The sequence below is a fragment of the Lissotriton vulgaris genome, chromosome 2_1, assembly GCF_964263255.1.
Source record: "Lissotriton vulgaris chromosome 2_1, aLisVul1.2, whole genome shotgun sequence".
Taxonomy (NCBI): Eukaryota; Metazoa; Chordata; class Amphibia; order Caudata; family Salamandridae; genus Lissotriton; species Lissotriton vulgaris.
Window position 1 is genome coordinate 695422097 of NC_141687.1, and position 13368 is coordinate 695435464.

A 13368-nucleotide genomic window follows, 5' to 3' on the forward strand; every position below is an offset into this window, starting at 1 on the left:
GCGGCATGACATTTTATCATTTTTTCAAGAAATCACTATGTTTTTTTTAAAATATATGAGGTTGCAGTTGCACAAAACGAGATTGGAGCAGAAGCCGGGGTTTTGGCTAACTTCAAAATATACAAAGAAACACGTTTCAGAACATTTGTTTTGAGAAAGAAACAGTTGTGCAGAAAATGTAGCAGATAAGGCTGCAAATCCCCAGTTGTGTGGGTTTTTTTCTTAGAACTGGAAAGCGGACAATGAAGTATATAACACCTTGGACCTATGCTCTGCGTGGAGTCACATTTCCGAACCTGAAAACATGAATCGCATCAAATTAACATAATCACAACTTGGAAAATATGATTGAGTTACAAAGCTTCCCCGGCGACCTCTCATCTTCCACTCTGATTCTCGGTAATCAGCGTAAGCAGGAACTGGCCCTGAAGCGCAACATTTCCATTAGCAGGTATTACCAGCGCGTCTCAACAACAGGGATTCATTGACGCTTTTACAAACCGTGCCTGGCCAGACACAAAACTCGTACACGGGAAATTAGGGAACAAGACGCCGGGTCTGCTTCTATATTTATTTTCTGTTAATCTAATCTTAACATTATGAAATATGTGGAAACACGAGGAGGTTGTGGACAGATCTGTTTAGATTGCTTTTGTAGCAATCTATGTAACTGTCCACAACATATTCAAACACTGCCTTCCATTTCCAAGAAAGAAAGCTAGTTTTAATGAAATAGTGTCTTTTTTGGCCAGCATCGCCTGTACGCTCTCATCAGTGGAGGATACATTTTGATATAGTTTAACTGCTTAATTGCTATGTGATCAGGGTAATTTGTCCTCTCTCTAGTTTGTTTACCTGATTACCAATCTACATTATTTTAAAACAGTGACTGAGGGTCGAATAGTTATTTTCACAATAAGAACCAGTTACCAAATGCAGAAAACAACTGGATAAACTGTATGGAGTTCATGGCCCCTGCTGGGGTTCGCACTAATTGGGGTACACAGTTTGTGGCATTTTTTTTAGGATTCTCCTGAGGAAAAGGTTAATAATTAATACATAAATTGTGCTTTTAGCGCAGAAAATCGATTTATACGGACCTTAATTTTAAGAATTCTTTGTTAAAATGAAAGTAGAAAAATACTATTTGTGACTTCAGATTAAATGTATTAAATACATACATGCACATGGAGTAGACCCATTCACCGATCAAAAGGCAGATTCACAAACCTTGTTCCTCACAAACCACGAAGTAACTATGGAAATACCCAAAGGTCTGGCAAACTGTGATCCAATCCCCAACCTCCTACACCACAGCAAGATTAGGGAGGCAGTGGTCACAAGTCACTATAAGTACTTTGTGAAAATTAATGTAATACTTTGTGAGTGTCAGTCTGGAGCCAGACCTTCTAGGTGGACAAAGAGAAAGTTTCCCCTTGCCTTCGCCCATTGACCATTCACAAGTCCAGGCCCTTCTAGACGTACCTGAACCAGCAGTTGAACACTCACATGTTGTCAACCAAAGTTTGGGGGAGCCACAAAATCCATACACAAATTTGGAAATTGAAGGTATATTATTTTTCTAGCAGATCCTATACATGAAGCCAGACAGCTACTTCGAACTCACAATACTCTGCAACACCACTGCTGAAAATGACACATTAGATGGAGCTCACCAAGGTACAAATGCTCTTCTAATTACAATACTGCAGCACAACATACACAAGAGCACTATTATGATTCCACCAGGCACACAGTGAGGAAATGGTAGCCAATGAAGCTTATGACTACGGTCAGATTCACACGTGAACATAATTAATGAAAGACTGGAGACAAACCACTGACTTATCCTGGTCTCCCCATCTATGCCCAGGTTACGAGTTCCACTGTACTGGTGGGGGGGAAACTCTGCATACTAAATTATTATTACAGTGTTGTAATACACCGCAAGTACTGTGCAATTATGAGTTGCGTCGCTCAGAATGGAGACCCAGAATTACTTTGGGGTATTTTGCAGAGTAGTCCCTTTTGGGAGGGGGTTTAACCTGCTATGTGCAGGTGGCAAATGTGTGCAGTGGCTTCTACGTGGGCAGAGAGTGGAGTGAGGGGATAAGAAGGGCACGGAACAAAAGTGGTAGGAAATGAAGTATGCGGATCCCCTGAACCAGATACTCTGAGTGAGAATGAGAATACTGACCTGATGAGGCCTCACGCAGCTGGAGTTCAGGTTGGGATACCGTGTTCCTGGGTCTATTGTGTACTGGTCAAAATTCTTGTTGATGTTTTCTGGAGTAGTCTGAGGCAGCAACCGATACAAGCTTTCTCTAAGATTAAGAAACAAAGGCATAGATGATCAAAACACATTGGCAAAGACTGCATTGTTTACTTTTACACACATGCACACACCCCTATTAACCCCTTCGGTGCTCATGACGAGCTCAGCTAGTCATGAGGCACAGTGCTCATGAGCTTATCATGACCACACCCAGTTCTATTAGGGCCCAGCACAGGAGAGGAATAACTCAAGCAGCGAAGGTGTTAATAGAATGATGGTTCTCTTTGGTGACCTCGTACATGGATCACTCTGCACCAATAACTGCATATGCATATAAGAAGCCAGTCTTGATCTATGAATGACTGACCAAGTGCAAGACAGCAAATATGCCAAAAATGGTGGGTATCTCTGCATGAGATTTACTTTTACTACCAATGTGAAATATGCCATTTTTAACAATACAATTTAATGTGGCTTGTGTAGATGTACAACGGGAAAGAAGGAATACAGTGAAAGATGCCTATTTATTTCAGAGTCCAGCCCTCAGCCCTACTGTTTACTAAACATTTTAATGTTTTTAATCAAATCTGCGTTTTCGGGCAATTAATCAAGAACTCTTCTTATTTTAAAGTTTGAGTTTAGGCGATGTTTTCGAATCTAGACAATGCACACCGAGAAACACCATCACTTTGGAAGATATTTTCAAAACTACCTTAGTGGAGAAATTAAATAGGAAAGCGTGGCCCCAGGTAATGAATGGAACTACAATGCACCAAAACAATATGTGAAGTACAGAGTACCTAATCCCATGCTGCCATCTGATACATTACCTAACATGTTGGTGTAACAACCATTATCCTGAGGCAATAACAGAATTACATACTTCTTCAGCATCAGAGACTTGCAAGAGAACGCAGCCAACTCCACCCAAAATAATTCCAATTACCTCCTCCAAGTCATGTACGGTAGCCTGCCACACACTTGAAGATTCCTCTCTGATGAAGACTAAATTCACCCCTATTGTTCTAAATTTGGTTAACTGGGTGGTCAGGCATGTTGATAGCACTTTTCTCACCATACACTGAAGCCTGAATTGTCTGACAGAATTACCCAAGGAGCACATTCTCCAAGATCATTGCCGTAAGTGCCCAGAAAGAAGAATGTGTTCAATAAACCACTTAATTTAGGATGCTCTCAGAAGAGGAATTTTGTGGCCTAAAGTAATTTACTGCTGACTGGAACAGGGATGCTCTAGCCACTGGAACCATACACGTATGCCAAATTTAGAGGAAGCACATACTTCCAGTGGGCATTGCCAGGGATCCAACCGAGTTCTCCAAACATAGACTTCCCACTAAAACTTGATGGTCAGGGTTTGGCATGAGAGAGATGACAAGGGGCTACCCAGGATTCCCCCACTTCCCATACAGTACACCCAGCCCAGGAGCAGCTAGCAACATGAGCCATATGTGAAGCTCAGAGTACAGTTAACAGGGAGGTTTGCATTTACTAGATGCCATAAGGGCATTCTTTATATGTGCTAACCTTTGAAGCTTGACTTTTGCCTTCAATTAATTCCTAGTCAGTTATGGAAAAGATGCATGTGATTAAAAAAAGGTAAAAATGACATTGGATTTGAATGTGTGCGAGTGTGTTTGTATGCTTGTGGGGAATGTGTGATACAGTGCATGTGGGCATTGTCATCAAAAACTTTTGGGCTGGTCTGTATGCTTCGGAAGGATTTATAATCGTTCATGGGCCACATATGAAGACGAAATTGTATTTTTATATAAAACACTTGGTTTCATTTCTTTATTTCAATTAACTACAGCAGATGTGGATATTACTCCTAAAACATATTTGGTGGCCTTACGAAAATAAAAGTACTGTGCTTCCTTCTATATGAAATCTGCAAACGAATATCAAAAAAGAAGCAAAACAGCTACAGATAGTTTGTCTTTCTTTACACTGCTTAGTCGAAATCATTTTCTTCCCAGTTAACTAACAATGCTAAACGTCTAAAGAACATTTTTCTATAACTAATCATATATATAAAATAGCTTACATTAGTTCCCCTGAACAGAAGCGCGGATAAAAAACAAACTAGTATTCTTATTAAAAAGAGTCACCTTTCTGCTATCAGCTCCAGGGGTGCTGCTCCTTGGGCCAAGCCCCTCACCATCCACGCCGTGTCGAAAACTGCTAGAAATCCTCTTGCGCAACCTGTGCCCATCGGCCAGAAGGGCTGGAAAACAGTTACAGGTGAGGAGTTTCATCGTCAACAAAACTAACAAATAATGCAGGCATTAATTTCATTAGTCTTCCAAACCTTGCCTGTTGAATAAAAAAGGTGCCACCTGCTGAAAGCATTATTTCTATTGGCTGCAAATCGTGATTTCTTTTGGTTCGCTGTGTGAAGAAAGATTAAATTGGAAGGCGGGCCCAACTCGGGCACGTAACCATTATGGCGGACATGCCAGGCCCGCGTACAGAGGAGGGCAGGGTGCGCCATGCACAGTAGTGATGTGGCACCCTGCCTCCCCTGTTAACCACACCTAATTGGGTACCGGGGGAATGAACCGGAAGCACTTTCAAGTGCTTCCAGTTCACGCAATGGTGCAACGTCAGACAAGCCGTTCGGAACCAGCTTGCCTGGCAACAAAGGTTTTAAAGGCTGGGGAGCAGAACGAACAGTCCCCGCTCACAGCTCCCCAGCCGCCGGCAACAAAAGGACAGGGCCTCAGGCTGAGGCCCCAATGAAGCTTTGTTTACCCACCCACCATACCCTAAGGCAGACGTCCTGGTTTTGTAAATATGTTTTAAGTTTACAGGACGAATAATGTAAATTAATATCCATAATGTTATGTTGTTTTTCTTAATGTTGGGTTTTTCCTAATTGAACAGTTTTATTTCAGGATAACTAACTACGTCGCATTTTTATGCGTTTTTCCTTGTTCAGGCCATGATTGGTGAGCATAGTTTTCGGTCCTTAGCGGGCAGCACCATTGTAAAATGGGGACGCCCGATGGGGGAGACAGAGGATCACCTCTCATGGAACTCCAGGGGCAGTTACAGCCGGTAGGTTGGAGGGGTGCGGGGAGAAGGGAAGTCTCGCTTCCAGTAGGCTGGTTGGCCAATTCCCGCACGCGCAATGCTCAAGTGCGCATAATTGCTGTGCCCCCTTTTATGGAATTTAATGCTGAGGGCATTGGGGTGGCCCGGGGGAGGTATCCATCCAGTAAGCTGGGCCCCTTACGCAAGGTCGCACCGGTAAGGAGGTGTGGACCTAGCTGGATCAGAATCTTAGAACGCCAGTCATTGACCTTGCCGTAGGCTCTAATAGGGATACGCAGAAAGTTAATATCTTCATCACTTAGATTATGATAGGATTGGCTCTGTATTAGAAACATGTTAAGGTTAGCCAATTGACACCATGTACCTCTCAATGTCTTGGACTTTCTGCGTTTTGTACATAATGTAAATACATGATTTATTAATGTGTTAAGAATTCTATGTAATAAAATACGGCCGGGGTTACTACGACCCCTAATTCAAACAGTTGTGATGTTTGCATTATTTGGCCTTGGGGGAAAGTGAGGGGCGAGAGCCTCCAAGGGAGTTGGGGAGGGTCCCTCATTTCACCAAGGGTATATGTCCTAGGGAAGGGAGGGGTATTAGGCAAGTACCAGACCATATCAAGTATTTTCTCTCAGTCTGAGCCCGAGGGAAAAGCTGAGGCCTCTTATGAGTCAAACCCATCAATGGCAGCAGGGTGGGGCGCGATACTAACAGACCTTCCCAGAGCATGGCAGGCAAGTCAGGAAACACAAAACGCCCCTCAGGAGATGAATGAGACGTAGGGTCACACATATAGCACACAATAAAAATCGGTGCCCACCAGCTGGCATTAACTTATAGTGAGAGTGCAGAAGTAAGGTGTGCCCCCCTCCCTCGGCATATGTCCAAGACATTACAAGTTAGGCAAATGCAACAAACAACATAAAAGGCGAAAGCAGTAGAGTTGAGTAGTGGGATGTTATGTAAATAATACACAAACACAGGACCTTGTGCCCCATGCATTATAATGACATAGATGAACCTTCCCCCTCCACCCCTTGTTTTTCCCCTGTACACCGAGGTTCACCCCAAGAGTTGGCATGTTGCCATGTGGATACCATAAATACAATTAGTTGAACGTGCTCCGATAGGGTGTCACGCTGACATGACTGGTAGCGCACATTTCGCATACCATACTACTTGCATATGATGTAAAGTCATTAACAATTTGAAATATGATGTAATAATGTAAGTGATGGATGCGCATATTTGCCATTGGCAATTGTTGTAATACATGTAAAAGCCCAATAAAGAAATAATAACAAATTTAAAAATGGGTCATATCCACCCAGCACTCCACAGGCGAGGTCACTGGTTTGAAATGGAACTGCTTGCAACTATCCCCGCCCTCTGCAACTCTTTTGGTGAGAGGGTCACCGGTCCCTGGCCCTCTCCTAACCATAGCATAAGTTCAGGTCTTGGGAAGACCCGCTGAGTTTGTCCAACTCTCCAAATCGATCTACTCCAAGGTAGCTGGAGGTGTCTGGGGTCTTCCATCATCGCTTCTGTCCTGCAATGCGGATTTACCACAGGAGCAGGTGGCACAAGAGTGAGACAAGGTTTTACTGTGGTCTTCCTCTACAAACCCACTACCTTCCACTGAAATGTCCTGTCAGTGGTACTTTTCTAATGATTTTAAACACAAACTTTACATAGGAACCAAAGTTAAAGCGGCCATTAACACCAGACAAGCGATGTTATTGTGGACTTGATTTGTGTGCCCTAAATAAAAGTGCTGGAATATAAATATATTCAAATCACATGGAATGGTGCACAGGCATTACACAGGAGTACTGTTTCTAACAGGAAAGTAGGTGTACCTCAGCCCTGGACAATTGCACTAATCATGTTGATATTTAGGTAACTTGGTACAAATCCCCTGCCTCAGTTTTAAAACCCACAATTCATTAAAGTGAACACACCCAGCGGACAGATATATTCCCTCTCACTCTACTGACGTCACATCTATACAAACTTAGTCAAACTCTGGTTTGCGATGGAAGGGATCCTTAAAACCAAATGGAAAAGTAGCCAGAGACTACTGAAAGCGCTGCAATTTCATTTTCATCAGAGCTTGTGTACTATATCACTTAGACAATTCAAAAACAGTATATATATGCCTACATACCTCGAGTAAACTATCACCGACAAGAGCAACCAGCAGGTGATGGCCGTGCCGCTCCCGGATGAGTGCTGCGTTTTCAGAAGCCAACATAGACGTGAAGTCAAACATCGCCACGTCGGGTTGTCCATAGTGGTTAATGGCATAGTCCAGTGTAGGCAGCTGGTAATTGGTGGCGAAGTCCGCCGCTTCTCTGGCATAAGACAGGAGGTTCTCCTGGTTCACGTTCTCCGCACTGAGGAGCATCTCCGTGTCTATGTAATCCTGTGAAGACACGGAGGATTTAGGGTTACAGAAAGCCAGAACCACGCCCACTTGTGATGCACTCATTGGTAAATGCATTTTCAGTTTATCAGCATTATGAACCCTTTGGCACCGTTGTGTCAGAAGTATTAATCCACGTTGTCGTCATCTTCAGGAGGAGACCATGTGGTTCATTCCTCCGTGTTAGTTGCATGTGTCTTCGTAGTACATGGAAACACTAACTGTTCCAATTGTGAATTTTTACTCGGTGCACCTTTTTTGGGCGGGGTGGGGGGCGGGGGGGGGGGGGTCTTCTTTTATACGTGTGCCCCTGTTAAACACTGCAAAAATCCTAAAGGAACATAGGAAGGGACCTTTGTAATGTCTAATTATGTTGTGCATAGGTTGTTATGAGCAGATGTATTTTTGTGAACACTTCGAATTTGACTATTAAACAGGAAATAGACACTGCCTATTCTTGGACTCTTTATGTCAGACTAGAGGTCCTGGGAAAGGACAGACTCCCTGTGAAGCCTTTACATCAAAGTCCTTCTCTTGGTGAGACTGACGTGGTTCATGGAGTGCACTTCCACATGGATGTGAATTTGGAACCATTGCGGAAAATAATTGCTAAATAACAACAAAGTGCTATATATCGACTTCTCAGATAGGGAATTGTCTCTGGCCTGACATCCACCTAATGTCTCTCCAGCAAGGCTGTGATGAGGGCCAGGCAACCAGACTTCCCTTTCAAGTAGCCAGAGTTGTCCATGCCAGCATGTGGGTACAGGTTGGCAAATCGTAATTTAGCCTACTTAGGTCGAAATATATGTCCTCATCCTGAATAAGATCGCTCTTAACTTCATTGCTTAATACACAGAGCCATTCAAATAGATCCTTTTCTCTGCTCAACGTTCTGCCTAAGACAGAAAAAGAGAGCTGGTTCTACTCGCTGGTGTTCCTATTCAATTGTACTGTGTATGCATTATTTTAAACACGCTGTTTTCTATATATTGATCAATTAGCTAGAGGTAGGGACATGCAATAAATGTCAGTGGATTCTTCGGGGAAATATAGTAACATGGATGTATAGTGTGTATATTTAAAACACATATTTTGTTCGGTTTGTCCAAATAAACAGCAAGCTTAGTATCCCAAACTACATAGGTAGAGCAAACAAAGAAGAATGCAAATAGCAAATGTATGTGCATAATAAGGGTAAAGATACATTGTTTATATGTGATATGCACCAGGGCAATATTACCATATACAACTCCAACACTTAGGAGGGTGGGCAAAGGAACAAACAATTGCAAAGTGACCCACAGTAGCTACCAGGGGCTGAGATGAATTTAAGAATTCCATCCATCACTTTTCTGTGTACCTCGGTGTGATGTGCTAAGTGTGAAGTATAGCAGACAGTTGTGGCCGGTGCAGGTAAGGACAGTGGGCGGGGCATGGGATAGGGGGATGAAGTGGACTGACGACGTGGGAAACTAAAATTAAAAGAAAAGAAAACCACTTAACTTGCGATCGCCGCATCGCCTCCGCGATGCAGCGCGCACAAGGTAAGTGGTTTTCCTTTTTCACATTTTATTTTCCCTTGTCGTCATCAGTCGACTTCACCCCCCTTATCTCCTGCCTCACCGCTCTTACCTGCACCGTCCGCGACTGATACCAGATGTGCATCTCATGCTCACTGTGCCATAGGTCTCAAGCTGAACCCTATCATAAAGGTCAGAAGAGGCCGGAACTGGTCTGGTTTTACTTGCTTTTCCCATTCAGAGGGGTTCTGGCATGGCTGACTGTCTTTTGGACTGTTCCTACTGAAGCACGACCAAGACTAATTTGCATATGGTTGATTCCTGACTGAATCGGTTTGTTGTCGAAAAGAACAATGGATTGGTGTGTGGTCCAGTGAAGTTACCAGTGGAGGACATTCATTCAAGCTTTCCCCCCATCACTTTTTTTCTTTCTTTATTGGCATAGAAAGCATAGGTCCCTAGAGCACAGGTGCACATGTTTAACAGGTGTGGCTTTTACCCAATGAATGTGCGATGCCCTGTGTAGGCCTCTTACTGCAAGTGGCGGGACATGTGTTTGAGCCACATAACTTACCTTCATGTGACTGCCTGTGAGTGACATTCAGGCTATAGAGGTAGTCTGGAGGTACCACCTCATGGGAGCCTCCATATCGACCCTCAATGAGGATGCTTATACACAGGTACACTGACAAGCTGTGCACATGTGCACTCTTGGCCTCTTTTGAGGCAGAAACTCGGGTAGTTTGTTAATTAAGTCCCAGAATGGTAGGGAATAAGCTGGTATTTTCGGTGTATATATTCTAAGTCAATTGAAGTTCAAGTGCAATAATGCTGGATTTAAATTTAGAAAACTGTTGGCAGGCGAAGGAGTTTTTCCATTAATTCACACGTTCTAGACAGTTCTACAGGGCTAGCTTATTAATTTCATTACACAGAGGTCAAGAGCACTACTTACAAAGATAATGACTCCTTTGTCCAAAAGGCTCTGCTTTTTTGCTGTCATTACAAAGTAGTGCGTGCTATCTTTGTAGTAAACGATATTCTCCAAGTCAATCCCTAAAAAAACAAATACAAAGATGGCAGTAGAGTTCCATTAAATGTAAACATTGGTACATGTCTTTAATTATACATCTAGTTCAAGTTAATAAATTCCACATAGAAATACAACCATATCATCCCGTTAAAAAACTATACAACTCAGCATTCTTTTTTAGGGTTTATTCAGATGGTGCTGTGACTGGGATGATATATAGTAATAGAGTGGGACAAACCCGTCTCTTCCTTGAGGTCTTGGAAGAATTTTTGGTTGAAGATGAAAGCCACACCACTGATTTCCTCCACTTTGGCTTCTGCCGTGGTATTTCTGTTGATGAAGTTTGCTGTTATTGCAATCGCCAGTTTCCCTCGAAACTCTTTTCGTCTGAATCCTTAGAAAAAAAAATACTTAGGTAACTGAAGGAAACATCATGACCATGAACTGAAAACAGTTAAATAATCAGCAAAACGAAGATTTCTACCATAATCTCTTTAACCAGTGTCCAGTGTCTTTATTTGACGAACAGGGAAATAACTGAAACCCCTGTCCTATGTTTACCGATTGTAGAAGCCCAATATATACATATAGTCACTCAAGTGGAGTTATGGTTGAGAATTAAAACAGAAAAAACACTAACATTGGCAATTATGGGTAGGACTGCAATCCATTGCTAGCACAACAGAAATACGAGACATAACTCAACACCAAACGCAATGTTCATGACCTCACCTATGATGTAAAAGATTACAGATGCAATTACATACGTCATAAATATCCTAGACATGAGATTAGATATCATATTACCATTAATACTGTGAAGGAAATAACTATGTAGTACTTTTTATAAGTTTTAGTATGTATTGCTACTTTGTGTAGCGCTTTTAGGCAGTGGCAGCTCGCATGCTAAGAGGGTAGTGGGCGGGAGGGGAAAAATTAAGTTATTAAGAAATAAAAAAAATACACTTACCTTTGATCCTGACGAGTTCTCTGCCTCACTCAGGACCAGGCAGTTAAGCAGGCTCCAATGCGGCAGGACTAGGAAGAGGCAGAAACCAATCCTGGCGCTGCTTTCATGCAACATGAAATCTGCAGCAGGATTGGAGGGAGCCACCTCTCTCACCACTCCCGAGGGCACTGGAGCCTGATGCGGTATCTAACCCAGCTGTCTTAGGACAGCCGGATTGAAGAGGTTTAAACAGTGCATGTCTGACTGGCCGTCGTAAGATGGCAGAACAAAAAGGCATGCGCAGTTTAAACCTAAGTTCTCTGCCTATCACTGCTTTCTGCTGCGGCCTGAAAGCAGAAACCAGACAGCCCCACCCCCATCCTGACGCTTCGCTCAGGGCCGGGTTTGAAAAAATAAAATGGTAATAAATTAAGTGTATTACCATTTTACTTTCCCATATCTGGGGGCCATTTGGTTAGTGCGGCGACGATCGATGAGTGTGTTGTGAGAGACAGTTTTGAAAGCTGCGGAGAGGTCCAAGAGGATAAGGATGGCTGAATCTCCTCTGTCAAGCAAGGTACAAAAGTCATCTGTTGTGGCAATAAGGGCTGTTTCAGTGCTTTGGTTGGCTCTGAAACTCGATTGGGACGGGTCTAGCAGGTTGTTTCTCTCCAGGTCTTAGGTGAGTTGGAGGTTGATGGCCTTCTCCAGGACTTTGGCGGGCAACGGGAGACGGAAGAATGGATGGTAGTTCTGGATCTCGCTGGAATCTGCCAATGGTTTCTTGAGGAGGGGTCTAACCTCCACGTGTTTCCATGCCTCGGGAAAGGGGGCTGTGGTTATGGAGGCATGGAGGACAGTGGTGAGCTGGTGACTGATCTCGTCTCGTCTCTTCCGAGGTTAAAGAGTTAATGGGCCAGACTTTAAAAACAGGCCCTGTAGTAGATTTAATAGTCTATTAGGCCACCTAGCCATCTTAAGAAAGAAAGGAATGCCTCCCATTTGGAATATATTTAGTAAGATACTATCTGAAGGGGAAAAATATTTCTTATTTGATGAGCACAGCAGAAGACAAAGATCTCCAGGACCAAACAGTCACTTATTAACATGCACATAATATTTAAATCTTGTCTCATTTAGAATGTGGAAAGACTCAGAAATTGTTGCATTTTTTCACAGTTTAATTTTGATGTGAAAAAAGAGGATGCAACTGATCAACTTTCTGCTCAGTTTAAATTGTTCTTCAGAACAGGCTTACAGCAAGTAATAAAAATATTTAATATTAACATATGCAAGTGACTTTCCTACTGGCCATCCTAGATTTGCATTTCCAACATAACCCTAGGGAATTTTCAGTAGGTTTTGGCACTCTCTGAGGAACGTTTGTGAGTCATGGAGGTCAACTAGCTCAAAAGAAGAGCCGGGCTCCACAATAAAATAGTAGCCACAATGGCCTGATTAATTATTGTTATTCTTCATTCTTCTCTGTTCAGGTCTTCCATATTCTGGGCCTTGAGACAGTATCACAAGTACAATGACTAGGGATATCAATGAAGTGGGAATGGCCCCAATGCTGGTCAATAAGCTCCATTATTCTGAGGCTAGATCTTCATCGAAGTCCTTAGTACGATGCTTCAATGACTGGGACCAGAATGACTGATGGAGTGGTAACAAGCATGGGCGAGTTCTGTGAAGACCACCTTCAGCTCATAGTATAAATCACTAAAGCCATTCAGAAGATGCACCAGCAATTAAAAACACTGCTCATCTAGAGCCTGCACCTAAAATATCTATAGCAGAGATCCGCTTTTATCTTACCTTCCAAAGTGTTTCGTCGACCATCTGCACCAACTATAACATCAAATTCATATTCTGACAGAGGATGATCCACTGGTAAGAATTCAGCACGCCACCCTATTTCTATAGAAATAAACAAACATGTATTTAGCAATCATAGCAAAACAAAGAATATCACATATATTTATAGATAAGTCAATAGCAGAATGTCATACTATCAAAACTGTATCTGCCGCATAAAAAGATGGTTGACCAGCACGCTACCGCAGTGTCCACTGAAATTATATT

General features: G+C 42.7%; 1 protein-coding gene across 6 annotated transcripts in view; it reads right to left on the reverse strand.

Moving 5' to 3' along the window:
* The window catches only part of MICAL2 (microtubule associated monooxygenase, calponin and LIM domain containing 2), a 906862-nt gene that overhangs the window by 680129 nt on the left and 213365 nt on the right, over nucleotides 1-13368 (reverse strand). For all 6 annotated transcript variants that reach the window (XM_086955940.1, XM_086955941.1, XM_086955938.1 and 3 more), the window contains exons 5-10: nucleotides 13102-13203; nucleotides 10573-10728; nucleotides 10257-10357; nucleotides 7521-7778; nucleotides 4405-4520; nucleotides 2198-2324 (exon numbers count right to left, since the gene is read on the reverse strand). In XM_086955940.1, coding sequence (XP_086812066.1) covers nucleotides 2198-2324; nucleotides 4405-4520; nucleotides 7521-7778; nucleotides 10257-10357; nucleotides 10573-10728; nucleotides 13102-13203 — 860 coding nt within the window. The remainder of the gene's footprint in view (nucleotides 1-2197; nucleotides 2325-4404; nucleotides 4521-7520; nucleotides 7779-10256; nucleotides 10358-10572; nucleotides 10729-13101; nucleotides 13204-13368) is intronic.